Raw genomic sequence first — 16,061 nt, 5'->3', positions numbered from 1 at the left:
AGGAGTTGTCCCTAAAAAGAAAGTACTTGTATCTGTTTCCCCAGAAGCTAGTGGTCCTTTCAGCTACAGGCATTTATTCCCACTGCTCTGATTATTGGGGGAAATGTATCAGGCTTTAGAACTGGAATATCATTGAGTACAATCCCTTTGTTTTATAGTTGAGGGAAAAAATGGCCTAGAGATGAAAGGCAATTTTCCTGGGGTCACAAAGGTAGTCAGGATTTGAACCCAGGATTTGAAGTGACTCCAAACCCAACACACTTTCCACTGTGTGATGTAGCTGCTAGGTAATGTACACTAATATTTTTCCACTTGTCTTTACAACTCACAAATAAAAGAAAATCTAATATCTTTAAAGTGCCTGAACCACCTAAAGAGGTTGTCCCAGAAAAGAGAGTGCCTGTAACTGTGCCCCCAGAGCCAGAGGCCCCACCAGCTGAAGGTATATATTATCTCTTATTCCTTGGGGGAGTTGGGAAACAGAACCCTTCTACCCTTGACACTTATCTTTGCAGTGAAAATAGACTTAATGTTTCTCTTTCTTAGTTTCTAAATATAAAAATACTAATATCTTTAAAGTGCCTGAAGCACCCAAAGAGATTGTCCTTGAAAAGAAGGTGCCTGTGGCTGTCCCCAAAAAACCAGAGGTGCCACCAGCTAAAGGTATATGTTGCCATTGTACTAATTCTGAAGAAGCTTGTGTCATCTCTTTAAAATAGTTTGGTGATGTTACTGATTTTCATAGTGCCTAATTATAAAATCACTAATATCTTTAAAGTGCCTGAACCTCCAAAAGAAGTTGTCCCTGCAAAGAAAGTGACTGTTCCCAAAAAACCAGAAGTCCCACCTGCTAAAGGTATTTATGTACACTCATCTGCTTCAGAAAGATCTACGCTTAAAAACATTTTCATGCTTCACTGTCTGATGTTTTACCTTTATCTTTACCATTTCTAAATGTAAAAATACTAATATCTTCAAAGTGCCTGAACCTCCCAAAGAAGTCATCCCTGAAAAGAAAGTGCCGGTGGCTGTCCCCAAAAAGCCAGAAGCCCCTCCTGCTAAAGGTATCAGTCACCAATCATTCTGAATGAGGAATGTCTTACCTTCTTTTATTGGGGGAAAATTGTGTGTTTCTAGTGAATGCTGTAACTACTATAAATATAAAAAATACTAATATCTTTAAAGTGCCTGAACCTCCCAAAGAAGTCATCCCTGAAAAGAAAGTGCCGGTGGCTGTTCCCAAAAAGCCAGAAGCCCCGCCTGCTAAAGGTATCAGTCACCAATCATTCCGAATGAGGAATGTCTTACCTTCTTTTATTGGGGAGATAAAATGTGTGTTCCTAGTGAATGTTGTAACTACTATAAGTATAAAAAATACTAATATCTTTAAAGTGCCTGAACCTCCCAAAGAAGCCATCCCTGAACAGAAAGTGCCTTTAGCTATCCCCCAAAAGCCATAAGTACCGTAAGGTACGGCTAAAGGTACTCACTGCATATGCTATGCTTGATAATGTCCATTTGTCTTCAGCCTTCCTAAACCTAAATATACTAATATCTTTAAAGTACCTGAGGTTCCAAAGGAAGTTGTCCCAGCCAAGAAGGTGCCTGTTGCTGCTCCACCCAAGCCAGAGACTCCACCACCTGAAGAAGGTACAGGGGAAAAAACAGACCAAATTAGGAAGGAAAATCTGTCTACCTATCTTTTTTTTTTGGTCTAGAGAATGAATTTCTGCCAAAAATATTTTTGTAATTTCTATGTAAATTCTAACAGTAAAATTAGCTAATATCTTTAAAGTGTATGAAGAACCAGAGGAAATTACTCCTGAGGTAACTCCAGAAGAAGTGTATGAAGAGCCAGAGCCAGAGCCAGAGCCTCCTCCTCCACCAGCCAAAGGTACTTGTGAGCCCTGCTCAAAAATTTCCAATTTATTTGGGATGCTTAACTCTTTTTGTGGGTCCTCCAGGACCCCCATGGCAGTCTAGTGAAGTTTGTGGGTTCTCTTGTCAGAATAATGTCTTTAAATGCATAAAATAAAATACATAGGATTACCAAAGAAACCAGTTACACTGGAATGGGATAGCAAAATATATTGAAAACCAGTTCATGTTCAACACCAGGTTAAGAACCCTACCTTCAGAAAATGATGCTTACCACCAGTATTCAAAAGTCTGTGTATAGTGAAGTTACTTTGTTTCCTACCTGTCTTACTGTTTCTAAAACATGAAAACACTAATATCTTTAAAGTGCCGAAACCACCCGAGAAAGTGGTCCCAGAAAAGAAAGCCCCTCCACCTGTTGCCAAAAAACCTGAACGACCACCTGCAAAAGGTACTTATCATGACTAATAATGTTCTTCACACCTTTATGTCCTGTAAATATACCTTTTATTCATTTGTTCTCAAAACTGTGATTTTTTAAATTACTAATATCTTTTAAAGTGCCTGAGGTACCCAAGGCAGTGGTCCCAGAAAAGAAAATACCCCCACCTGTTTCCAAAAAGATAGAAGCCCCACCTGCCAAAGGTACATATAATTCTGTTGGGAAGGTTTTGAGTTTTCGGGGCAAGACATGGGAGGAGGATTCTGTGGGTCTTGAAAATGACTATTTTTTTCTTCTGTAAATATGATTCTTTATAAGTCCTAAAATTCAAAATACTAATATCTTTCAAGTGCCTGAACCTCCCAAAGAAGTTGTTCCTGAAAAGAAAGTACCAGTGGCTGTCCCCAAAAAGCCAGAAGCCCCACCTGCTAAAGGTACAGACTACTGAGATAACTGAAGAAAATCATTCTCTTCCGACCCTGAAATTTATGTGTTTTGTACCAGACCTTCTTTTCCTCATACTCTTGATATTGTGTTTATAATTGTTTAATTGGATTTTTAAAAAATTGAATATGACCAAAAAACCCTTATTATTTCTTTAGCAACTTTTGATAAGTTCATCAATGTGTTTTAATAGAATTTTTTTTATTCTTTGCAATCAACATCCCTTTCTTGTCATTACCTTTTTTGACCTGATCCAGTGGCAGACTTTTCCCTGTATTTATAAATTCTTCCTGTCTTTGGATCAGTTACCTAGCCAGCTGTACAAAATCAGAACCCCACTCCTGTACTCATATTAATGTCACATATTTCTCAAGTGCCCCAAAGTAAAATTAACTAATATCTTTAAAGTGCCAGAGGTGCCAAAGAAGCCTGTCCCTGAAGAGAAACCTGTTCCTGTTCCCATTCCCGAGAAAGTGGAGTCTCCTCCACCAGAAGGTACATGTGGGCTCCCATATATGTTTACTGCTTCTGAATACTCAGAATTGGAGCTTTATTTCTCTTCCTTTCTCTTGTTTTAGCTAAATGATTTCTTAAAGATTTAGTCTTTCATATTTAGCTTTGAGAATTCCCAGTTTTGTAAGTTTGGTTTATCTGATCAGAACAATCTGAGTATGGCTCAAGGACCAAAACGAAACCTCATTTCTCTGATGTATACAGTGGTTAATTAAAGAGGAAGCATGACAGGCATGAATGAGAGGGCAGAACATGGGTGTGAATGAGAAAATGACCTACAAAGAGGGATATTTGTTCATGCAAATAAGAGAAAAGTAAATTGCACACAAACCTGGCTAGCTTTTAATTTTTAATCACTCTAGAAGTAAACTGTTGTTAGGAAGGCTCTTTTGGCATCCATATGAAAAATTAGAAAGGGAGAATTGGAAGGCAAGAAGATTAGGAGGTTATTAGTAGTGGTCCAGTCTAGACAAGAGTTTATGAGTACCTGAACTTGGGTGATGGCAATTGGGAGTAGAAAGGTGATTACTGGTACAAAGGATATTTCAAGAAATGACAGGACAGACAATTAATTGGATGTAGGTGAGGAGAGAGAAAAAGAGAGGAGTCAGATGATTTCAAGTTTTTGATTGGTCCAATAGTCGCTGTTAACAGAAACAGGGAATCCAATAAAGGCAAAATACTGTTCCAATTTAAAATGTCAATTCTTTGTATGATGTTATTCAATTTTAAAATGTTAAATTCTTATATGATGTGATTCTCCCCATATAAAATATGGGATTATGTGTATGTATGTATATGTATACCTGTATGTTTGACAGTTATAAACTATGTGGTTGGCATTTTCGTGTCTATTGATACAATTTGTTAACTTTCAAAATAGCTAAAGATAAAACTAAAATTAACTAATATCTTTAAAGTATATGAAGAACCTGAAGAAGTTGTTCCTGAAGTAGAGCCTGAAGAGGAAATCCCAGTTCCTGAAGAGGAAATCCCAGCTCCTGAGGAGGAAGCACCTGTTCCCATTCCTGAAGAGCCAGCCCCAGCACCACCACCTGAAGGTATAAGCCAATACTAGTTAAATTTGGGAAAGTCTTTGATTCCATTAAAAAGATATTGCTTATCTTTCTATTAAGAAAGAAAAGAGAATTCTGCCTCTTTGCATGAAGTCAAGTCATCAATCATTTATTAAGTACCTATTGTGTACTAAGGGTTGGGGATACAAAGAAAGGCAGAACATAGACCCTGCTCTGAAGAAACTCATGGTCTAATGGGGAGAACAACATGCAAACAACTATGTTCAAATAAGATATACATAGGATAAGTTGGAGATAAACTCAGAGGGAGGGCACTGGTATTAAGGCAGATCAGGAAGAACATAAATACTATTGATTTCCTGAACATTATATGTTATTAGGTGTAAAAAAGCTATTCAGACCCCTCTGTTCAGCAATTAAATTAATTCAGCATACATCTCCTAAGCCACTTACAGTGTGCTAAGCAATGTGGTATTTTCTGAAGGAGATATCAATTCCCCACCTTCATGAAATTGAAAGTTTAAAAAAAAATTAAAGGGGGAAAAAGATATGCAAGTTGTTTCGTACTCAAGAATGCAAAGTATATGACATTAGGCATCCATCTTAACCATGAGGCCGCCACCCAGACAATGTGGATGTTTGCAGTGCTTCCATTTGTCAGCAATCATCTTTCTTGGTTCTCCAAGTCTGATGCTAAGTACAATTTGTGAAGCTTTTAAATATCACTGAACCTAAAAGAAAAATCTTGTCTTTAAAGTGCCTGAGGTACCCAAGGTCGTCCCAGAAAAGAAAGTGCCTGTTGTCAAAAAACCAGAACCTCCACCTGCTAAAGGTACATTTGAAAAGGGGTTAATGGTGAGGGCGGAAGATAGGAGGGGTGGGGAATACTTAGCCCTTCTCGTGGTGATGTCTGTGATTTTATCATTTTCCTTGCTTGTGTTAATATGCAGTGTGATATGATCAATATGTTGTCTAGATATGTGAGTCGCTTTTTGCAAAATATTTCCCATGTCTTTCAAACTTCAAACATTAAATGAAACTAATATCTTTAAAGTACCTGAGGTGCCAAAGAAAATTGTCCCAGTGAAGAAAGTTCCTGTTCCTAAGGAGCCAGAAGCACCACCAGCTAAAGGTATCTATGTTATTATTGCCATAATGATGAAAAAAATTCTCTTCCTCTAATCTTTGATAGTCTAGTTGAACCTCATAAACCGTGTTTATTGTTATTCTGTATCATTTCATTTCTTTATGTCATTGTTTTCTGCTTGTGGCTCATTATACGTTTGGTTTGTCCCAGTTAATATTAACCGTGTCCCAGTAAGTTTGATTTTCTTTCTGTTTCTAACACTTTGTAAATTCTTGGAATTCTTTAAAAAACAACAACAAACTAATATCTTTAAAGTGCCTGGATTACTCAAGAGAGTTGTCCCACCAAAGAAGGAGCCTGAAACTGTTACCAGAAAACCTGAAGTGCCACCACCTAAAGGTATATACCACAAAGAAAAAAAAAGCTCTCTTTTTCTTTGGCAGTTAAAGTTACAGATCATTTGAGGGTTTCTTTATGTTGTGAGTTCTGTATAAATTGTGAGTCTGTTTCTGCCAACTCAAGTGTCATAAGAGCATTATGGCGTAATTCATGGCATAGTTTGATAAACGAATGAGTGAATGAATGAAGGTGAAAGCAGAAGAGAAAAAGAGACCTGAGTCTCGAGGAACATGAATGAGAACCAGCTCTTGACTGGTTCCCATAACCATGTTAATGTCATGCTTTGAGACAGTTCTGTGTAATGTTGTCCAATGATGTCATGTTGGACTGAGAGCTTTTTTTGTGACACATCACCTGGACTTTCTAGAATTTTGTGTGCTTCTTAAATTCTTAAAAGTAAGAGAAATTAATATCTTTAAAGTGCCTGAAGTACCCAAGATAAGTGTCCCAGAGAAGAAAGTCCCTATTGCTGTTCCAGAAGAACCAGAAGTTCCTCCGGTCCAAGGTACCCAGAGCTACTTCTTAAGTCATGAACAGATCACCATCAAGTTGTCTTCTTTGACCACAGAATTGAGCCCTGTGTTTATTCATTGTCTCTCGTTGTATTGAGATGGACAGGATATGAATGCTGGGAACCCAAGGGGCTCCTTAAGGGGGAGGGGGATTGTGCTGAATGTGAGATTGCTGTTTTGCATGATAACAGTAAAAGAATTGTAGCAGATTTGGTTTTGGATGCTCTCTAAAGTGAAATCATATTTTTCAAGTGGAAGAGCCTCCTAAAGAGGTTATTTATGAAGAAAAAGCATCCATAACCATTGGTAGGAAGGAGACTCCTCCCACTGAAGGTATTTTTAAAAATCTTATGTAAAAATCTTGTGTTAAGAATATCAAAATATTTAGAGGGTGACATCTTATAATAGTAAATCTCAAAATAGTCCAGTCCTCTCTTTAATTATCACTTTCTCCTTCAAATACTTATGATCTTATTAGAGCTAGAACAGTAAATATGATCATCTGTTGCTAATAATAGGTAGACAGACAGATAAATGATTCCCATAGACCAGAAAAGTATAATCTGTACCACCATTATGGGAAAGCTGAAATTGCTGAAAAACCAAGTGGACAACTAAAGATACCTTAAAAATTTTATTTTCTATCTCCTCAGAACACACTAAATAAATAAATCATCTCTAAATTCTATAAAATATGCTGGAGGTTTCTGTCTCAAGGCAAAAAAATATTTTACCAGACTTTGCAACTCTTTGAGCTTGTGGCCATGTGTGTTTATTTGTGTGTGACTGTTAACTTTTGTATCTTGGTATCTTATACGACTGGTACTTTGTAGGAAGGAAACGATTCTTTCACCCTCTGTCAGTTATTGTTAATTTTCTTAATGGGGGGGTGGTAAGGAAGGGTAAAACAAAGTATTGTGAGTATTTATAAAATCCCTAGTCATGATAAAAGACAATTGTGCTAATATAATGGTCTTTAAAAATGACAATCCTATATCCCTTGTCAATATTCTTTAAAGAACGTGAAATCATAAAGCACATTGAGCCTGTGGCACCAGAGCCTGAGCCAGAACCTGAAGAAATACCCGTGAAAGGTATTCAGATCATTAGGCTTAAAACTTGTGCCATCCCCCATAATCTTCTTCATCTTGAAATATGTTATTTTCATTGTGTGCCATCAACTTGTGCATTTCATTGAATCTGTCCTTGATATACTCTTGTTTTGAATGTGCACTAAATTCTTATAATTCGGTGTCATTTGTACAGTATATTTCACGTCAAATGTGGCTTTGTCTAAATGTGTTTCATGTCATGAAAAGAGTCTGCTGTATCTCTCATTTGCTGTTTAGAAATGTGTTACTTGTTTCATGTTATGCATAGATAAGAAGGCATCTCTTTCTCATCCTAACATGCCTTCATATATATATCTGCTAACTCTCCAATAATACTCTTTCAAATAATAGAACCTGAACCAGAAAAGAAGATTCCTGAGAAACCAAAATTCAAACCACCACCCAAGGTCACTGTTCAACCAAAGGAGGACATCAAACAACAAATGGCCCAGCTTAAAGGTACCAAGGCAACTGACTTTCAAAGTGCTCTTAACCTGCTTCTGAACTTCTGATTGAATTTACCAGTGCTTCCAAAACCATGCACTATTTTGGAAGTGTATTCTCTCAAGTATTATTACTCGTGATTTATTTAAACCAAATCGGGTGCTTTTCTGCTGTTTCTAATGCTCATGCCTTAATTTCCTTCTGGAAAGCAAAACAAAACATTTATCGCTGCCTAATAAACCCAAGGGACTGTGTTTAGTGTTCAGGGGTTGGGTGGATAAATTATAATCTAGTAAAGGGAGAGGGAAGTACCAAAAAAATAATACAAGGTAGACGATATGCAATTAAAGTGTTACAAAGATGGGGCCCTTGGGTGTCAAGAGAAATAAGATCATATTGGGGAGGTGGGGGTAGGTATGGTTATGACTTCTTGAAGCTTGCTAATCTTGCTAACCTGAAAGCAAATGAAGAAATAGGCATTGTCTAGTGCCCATCAAGAAATGTTTGCTGCAAAGAATGTAGAAAGTGCCTATATAGACAAGCTCTTCATTTGTCTTATACGATCTTGACTCTGAAGCTTTTCATCCTAATTTCTTAATTTCTTTCTTTATTGCCTGATTTCCAAACCTGCTTGCCTAGTCATTGTGGCCTTGAGCATGAGGAATGTGTATATGAACCTCTGAGGTGTTTCATGCTTTCATAGCAGTATTGCTTTGAGAGATTTGTGCCACAGGCAGAATTTTGTTCTTGAAGAATGTTATGTCCCTCCAAACTTTCATAAGGGAAAAGCATTTTTATGGTGCTATAAACTTCAGAAACACATACAAAGGCTCTTGCTATTGAACACAAAATGGTGTCGTTCAACTTTCATTTTAATGCCAGAATGATAGTCTAGCTATCTAAAGAGAGATATGGTTCAGAGATCATGCAGGAGCTCTGGGTTCTATTCCCAGATTTTCCATTGATTAATCCATTAAATATCAGTTTCTGTGTTTTGTTCTTTGATTTCTTTTTCTATGAAGTTCTATAATATGCCTTGATTTTATATATATATATATATACACATATATGTACATATGTATATATATATATATATCAGAATTTCTGAAAGCTATTACATAAAGAGAAAGGATTGCTGTCATATTTTAAACATTTAAGTACCCTCTTAAATACTTAAAAACTTAAATACCCTTAAGTATTCTCTCATTCAGTGTTATCAGATTTCCCAGACTAAATCATTCCAGTTATGGATGGACATTTCCTCCACCCAATTTTAAAAGAATACTTGAAAATATCTGGACCTCTCCTGCAATCTTAAGTATTCTTCTGTCTTTACCTATCTGCAAAGGAGATAGCTTTCCAGTGACATTATGTAGAATTTCTGTATTCCTCTTGAAATCCATATAACTGAACCAAATGAGTGAGGAGGTAATGAGGAATTAATTGCTCTTGGAACTGTAATGAGTAGCAGATTGGCCTTAGAGTAAGGAAGGGAATGCCAAAGTTTATATCAGAGTTAATTTTTTTTGCCATTTTCCTGATGACACGAAGCCAGAGTACGGCAAAATAATTACTAAAATCTCCTATTTTCAGCCCAGAATACTAGAGAAAGTTGGAGATAGTAGAGTTTATTTCAATTCTACTTCAGAATAATGGGACACCAATTTCATCAGCCAGATTATACAAGTTAAATTGAGGGCTTTTAGATCCATTTAATTCTACAAACATTTATTATGTACAAGGCACTTTGGAAGGGCATTCATTTGTCCATGAATCATTGCCTCACTGGGCCAAAAGTCTTACCCTGGAGTATATAACTTATACCTAAAGAGAAAATTTTGCCTTCGAGATTTAATACTTTCTACAAGAGATCAAAATAATCTTCCTGAAACAATCTTGAACTTAACCTTCAGTCTCTAATTCTGGCTAAAGCTATCTTGACAGTTTGAATGCTTTCTGTATCTTCTTTGGCATTTTTAATGGCTCTTAACATTGAGTGGCTCTTAGCAAAAAAAAAAAAAGATAAAAATATATTCTTGGGCTGGGATATTTTTCTTAAATCTCTTCTGAGTACTAGTTTCAAAATGCATCTATTAAAAATCCAATCATCTTCTTTAAAGCTGTTGTAAAGAAAAAGCCTCCTGAAAAACCTCCAGAAAAAGTTCCAGAAAAGGTGGAGTTTACTCCTCTAAAAGGTATCTTGTCAATGCAGAAAATACATTCATATACATTAGAGATATACTGGTATCATAGATTTGGTCTTCTTATTTTATGTCTCTAAAATTTATCTGGTCATTATGGAACATATATTCATATATAGACTCCTCCATCATGCTTTCTGCTCTTCTTGTACTGTAGAACTCTTGTTTTCACAGCATATTGCTTTGTGTATCCATTATGATCATGCCAACATCATCCATTCACTCCTTTTTTGTTGCATCCCTGTCAAGAAGTCATGGGGGTTACTCTTTTGATTTTCCAACAGTTGTATAAGCATTAGACATCTACACATAAATTACGTAGTGTTTTGCTCAACTTAATATACTTCCACTGGATGACTGGACATGTGTAGCAGGAGGAAAGAAATGTTCTTGGGTGAAAATGTTGATTTTCAAATTGATAGAAATCTTTAGAGTTTTCACCTCTATATCATCATTTTAACAAAAGTTATAAGAACTAATGCAAAACCTTTCTTTTACATAACTAAAGATTATGAATATCCAAGGGGGTGGGGATGGGAGGAGTATCTTTTCAACTGTATCGTGATTTTTCTCAAGGAATATATTTAATTTGCTTCTCTTGATTCCACAAATATTTCTTAAATGCAACAAACTGAAATGGATTAGTCTTAAGGAAAGGCCAGTGCAATTATAGATCAATAATGTCAAGAGTTTCTTTTGCTTGCTTTGCTTTTTATTTTTAAAATTATATTCATAAATAAAATTAAGGCAAGTCTGTTGAAAGAAATGTTAAAATTATGTCAGTAGAGCTATGATTTCATTGGTGGAGGACTTTTCCCCACCAATGTGGGTTTCAATCCCTCCATGTCTTAGGTAGTTTCATGAGGTGCTATGATCACAGTCTTCATCATCTTCAATGTTATCTGGTAGCCAGCCTCCCTGGTGATAAAGCTCTTTGACTTTTAACTAGGTTTGTCCTCAGATAAGCGACTATTGCTTTGTAGGGCTTTGCAGAACTTGTGGCCCCTTAGTCTTTTTGCCAAAGTGAGGCATCAGAATGGGACTTTAGTGGAGAATCACTCCATTTAACAGAGGAAATAAAAATAAAATTACACTTATTTACAGTAAATATAGCTGATGGTATTACCCTTTGAATAAACATAATTAAGCCTTTGGGGTTGAAAGTTTAGATGTTGGTTCTACCACTGATTCACTTGGTGAATTTGGTCAAGTCATTTAAATACTTTGTATCCATACTTTCTGATCTTTAAATTGTGGGTAATGATGATTCACAAAATGAGGCATTAAAACTGTTTTTTAAGATGTTTTAAAATATGAATCACATTCCCAGAGCTCAGTAATATGTTTATTGATAAAATAATCACATAAAAAGAATTTATATTATATAAAATTCACCCCCCCAAAATGTTAATTATAAGAAGGGACAAAATGCAGTTTTTCTAAGCCCACCCTATATTGAATAAAGTCATTTTGCTTACCACCATGTTTGAGCCATGAAGCTGATTAGGTATTAAAAAGAAGAGTGCAAATCAAGCCCCATGAAAAAATACTAAATAATAATGCATTTTTCATCATAGATAAAAAAATCATTTTAAGTCTAAAATATACTTACAATACATTAAGAAAAAAATATTTTAGCTGTTATTATAAGCAATTCTTTGAAAATAATCATTTACATGTTGCTTTTATATATATTTAAACTATATTATACTAAAAATGGAGGGAGGTTCTTTTTATCCCGTATGTATTTTTAATGAATTGGAAATGTCTCATCTGAAGCATGAAATAGCAAATACCCAATAGAAATTCAGAATTCATGTCATGGTCATTGATTCTAATTTAATACCATATAGCTTAATAATATTTTAAATTTAACCCTTACTGAACAAAGAATCCTTAGAACACAGAATTTTAGCCCTTGGAGCTACCTAATGTTCCACACTTCACTGGTGACAAATCTCCCTGTACCTATGTCTATACCTACATGGGTCCTTGGTCAGCAAGTAACTTTTGTCCCCTCTACCATACTCAAAAGTTTACTAAGCTTGATAGAACCTTGAGAACTTTCAAGGCTGACCCAGTCTTGGGGAACAAGTCCAGAGTTGTCACCACCCCAAGTTGCAACATAAATGTAGCCCTTTTTAATGGAAGTTTAATAAAGTTGACAACGACAAATTTTGCATAGTATTACAGATCCCACCATATTGCATCATGGTGCACACACATACAACTTTATGTTAAATTCAGAAAGTTAGTGTATACATTTATTCATTTTATATATAATTACCAATTCTTAGTGTGCCTGAAATTTCACACTAGGGCTAGGTAATGGACATTTTTAGGAGAAAAGTTTAAATGACAACATAAATTATAATAATATTTATTGTATATGTCAATTATGCTTGTGTGCCATAATTGCTTCTTGATGATATATAGCTAAACAATTTGCTTTAGGGAACATTTTTGTTGAGCATATTTGTTTTTTTAATGCTCTAAAGTAGTTTCACAATTTGCAATCATATTCTTTTAAGCACCTGCTGAAAAGAAAGTTCGAAAATTACTTCCTCCACCTGAACCTAAGCCAAAGGAAGAAGTTGTTTTGAAAAGCGGTATAGTATATTTCGCATCATATCAAATTGGGGAGCTCTGATGTTGGACTTGAAGGCTTACAAAGACTTTCTGTCCTTTTTCAAGATGGTTTTCTGATATTTCAAATTAATTAGAATTAAATTGATGTGAAGGAAATTATCATTATAAAGTATAAACTTTTAAAACTTGTTAAAGGAGACAGAACCTTTGTGGACTTTCAAAATATTTTGAAATTTATATTAGGATATCTTTTTTACTAAAATTAAGGTCTAAATTTATGATAATATTACAAACTAATAATAATAATAATGAGGAGTGTATTATTTCTAGTGATGGCATCTTATAAGTAAATCGACATAGCAGAATGTTGCTTTCAATTAAATGGGTTTAGCCATTAACTTGATATATAAGTGTTAAAGTGCGATAGAGGTTAACCAAACCTAATCTGAATAATACTAGAATATAATTAACTTTTACTTCCTATTTGTAAAATAGTTTCGAATTAACAGCACATTGTTAGGCACAAGAACTAAGGGGGATTCTTCATAGTATTGGTCCTGATTCCTCCTTATTGCAAGGGTTCTTAACTTTTTTTATCATAGATCCAGGAGTTTTAAATTTGGGGTATGAGCATTTACACCTTGGAAATTGGAAAATGCTACAAATCAAGACTTGACTTATTTTTTAGTGATAGTCTGGACTTAAGAAAGTAATGGAAAAAATAATGTAGACTAAACTTAAAAGTGTCATGTGTGTATACTTGTAAATATATATATGACTATATACATACACATATGTGTGTGTATTTCCCTCCAGAGAGCCAGACATTAAACATTTACCAGCACATCTCTGCATGGATCCTTTTGGCAATCTGATGAACCCTTCCTCAGAATAATGTTTTTAAATGCATAAAATGAAATATATAAGATTACAAGTGAAACCAATTATATTGAAATAATTGCCAAAATATTTTTTTCAAAACAAGTTCATGGATTCCAAGTTAAGAACCCCTGTTAGAAAGTTGCTCTCAAGGCATCTACTATAATTGTACCCCTTATATAAACAGCACTAGTACCTATTAAGAATCTTCTTTTAGGAATTAATACTTTAAAATATTTTTAGAATGTGGTGCTATTTAAATTAATAGAGTGCTGGAGTCTTTTTTTGTCCCCAGTATTATGTTAGATGGATGAAAACTATAAATACAATTATTCTAGTGATCATCGAAACCTTTAAGTTCCTCTATAGCCAAACATTCCAGGGTGCTAAGTTGCATGCTGTCTGTTTTTCTGTGCTTTGTACATTATGTGTGAACTTCAACCTCATCTTCACAATCATGTCATGGTTTACAAATAAACCTTTTTGTCTTTAAAGTTCTTAGAAAGAGGCCTGAAGAAGAAGAACCTAAAGTAGAGCCTAAAAAAGTAGAAAAGATTAAAAAACCTACAGGTAGGAAGAAAAATTATAGTGATGGTTTGTGAACCTGAGTTTTTTTTTTTAAACAAAATGAGAATACAAAAGGTTTATCTCGTAAACATAAATGGAATCAAATGTCAACATTATTGTCATTCATTGTTCATTATTTCATCTGTCATGTAATTCATGCTTCACCATTACCTGCTTTCTGCTTCCATTTTTTCACATTTGTATAAGCCTTTTTTAATTTTAATATTTTGGAATTTGTTATTCTTCCTGATACTGCTTCAGTACTTCACTGAAATTGAAACAATTTAATTCGCTGAACCAAAACAATTAGATTATAGTTCTAATAGTACCTTCAGAATGCCTCAGTTTCAATGGGTTGGCACCAAGATTGGATTGGCCAATAGAAAGGGTTGAATTTTATCAGATAAATTGTTCCTGAGTAGATTTAAAGATTTTAGGACTTAGTCGTTATAGAACCAGTGGTGTACTCAACAGTATCAGGAGAAATTTCATAAATTCAGTGGAAAAATGCCCAGGCAAATTTTGTCTTAAACTTCATTTTCCAAAGGTTGGTCAGGTTCTGGCTAAGCCCCAATATTCTGCTCTAAACCAGCTCTTAGAAATACCTATTGTCTAAAGAGTCCCCAAAATAAGAGGTTCAACCCATATTTAATTTGATTTTATAATTAGTTTTTTACCCTGAATGTTGCTTATGATACTTGTGTTTGTTTTTAAGTAAGAGTCACCAAAGGGTCCTCATCTGAAGGACCCTTAAGAGACTGATTCAGGGTTAATCGAAGATTTGAACCTATTATAAAGTGGTTTGGTTTAGAATTTGATTAACTGCTCTGTAGTCTCTCCATGTCAAACATGAACTCTCATGTTGACAGAGAACAGACACTCCTCTGAATGGACAACTTTTGTACAAGAAATGACCTGAATTACAACTGGAATGCCTGCTTTTATCTATTATTAGTAGTATTAATATTCTATTACCACTATTATCTGGGTTGTGGGACTGGGCCACATTTGTTGGTACATTTTCCTATAGTCATGGTTTTTAAACGAGGGAACTACAAGGCACTTGAAAGCTCCCTTTAAAGAAGTATGCTCCTTCCATTCAACAGTCAACAAGTCTTTATTGCAGACTTTATGTATATACCTTCCCATTAGTCCTTTTTTTGCCAGCCCCACTAAATACTAGGATTTAAAGTACCTGGATATGACGGCCTCATGGTGTAGTCCATTGCCTCACTAATCCATGTCGTTTGGCATGCGGCTGAGCATTGAAGTCAAGTATCTTCAAAATAAAAATGATCTAATCTGGACACCCCAAAGAAAGATAAGCCAATTTCAAAACAATACAAAATCAATCAATCCCTTGAACTTATCCTATTATTATGGGTAAAACTAGGCAAGAAATTAAACATCTATTTTTTGCAAGTTTCCCTTTTCTTCTAGCTAGATATACCAGAAAGTATTCCCAGCTACAATAAATGGCTTGCAGAACTTGCAAGAAGTGATGGTGGACTTTATTACCAGTCTTGACTTTTGATCCTTAGCAGTGCAAACTAGTGACAAAAATCCTTGGAAGCAATAATAGAAAGAAACATGGGAAGAAAATAATAGCAATGAAGAATAATAGCCCCAGTTAAATTTAAAAAAAAACCCAAAAACACACTAAACTATTGGTTTCCTACCATAGCACAATGGAATTTTATTTTGAAAAGTTTCTTTTAATATTTTAATAAAATATTTGTTGCTAAATGGTAGCAAATAGAATGAAAATTATATTAAAAGATACATTTACTATTTTAAAGTACCAGAACCACCAAAGAAGGCTGTTGATGAAGTTGAGGCACCCCCACCTATCACCAAAAAAGAAAGGAAAATTCCAGAGCCAACAAAAGGTACAGACATTGGCTTTTTATTATCACTAGAATGTGATTACATGTTTCATGAAAAGATATAGTTTTTG

The 16,061-nt window shown here is 35.0% G+C and overlaps 1 protein-coding gene across 1 annotated transcript in view; it reads left to right on the top strand.

Moving 5' to 3' along the window:
* The window catches only part of TTN (titin), a 327,155-nt gene that overhangs the window by 181,315 nt on the left and 129,779 nt on the right, over positions 1-16,061 (top strand). Inside the window, exons 159-174 of the mRNA XM_036744026.1 lie at positions 981-1,064; positions 1,186-1,269; positions 1,564-1,650; positions 1,796-1,894; positions 2,246-2,329; positions 2,440-2,523; positions 2,671-2,754; positions 3,173-3,259; positions 4,198-4,229; positions 4,266-4,338; positions 5,369-5,446; positions 7,776-7,883; positions 9,989-10,063; positions 12,601-12,678; positions 14,033-14,107; positions 15,904-15,993. Coding sequence (XP_036599921.1) covers positions 981-1,064; positions 1,186-1,269; positions 1,564-1,650; positions 1,796-1,894; positions 2,246-2,329; positions 2,440-2,523; positions 2,671-2,754; positions 3,173-3,259; positions 4,198-4,229; positions 4,266-4,338; positions 5,369-5,446; positions 7,776-7,883; positions 9,989-10,063; positions 12,601-12,678; positions 14,033-14,107; positions 15,904-15,993 — 1,302 coding nt within the window. The remainder of the gene's footprint in view (positions 1-980; positions 1,065-1,185; positions 1,270-1,563; positions 1,651-1,795; positions 1,895-2,245; positions 2,330-2,439; positions 2,524-2,670; positions 2,755-3,172; positions 3,260-4,197; positions 4,230-4,265; positions 4,339-5,368; positions 5,447-7,775; positions 7,884-9,988; positions 10,064-12,600; positions 12,679-14,032; positions 14,108-15,903; positions 15,994-16,061) is intronic.

The sequence above is a fragment of the Trichosurus vulpecula genome, chromosome 2 (genome assembly GCF_011100635.1).
Source record: "Trichosurus vulpecula isolate mTriVul1 chromosome 2, mTriVul1.pri, whole genome shotgun sequence".
Classification (NCBI taxonomy): Eukaryota; Metazoa; Chordata; class Mammalia; order Diprotodontia; family Phalangeridae; genus Trichosurus; species Trichosurus vulpecula.
The sequence above is the reverse complement of the archived record's forward strand: the minus strand, read 5'-3'. Positions and strand labels throughout refer to the sequence as shown.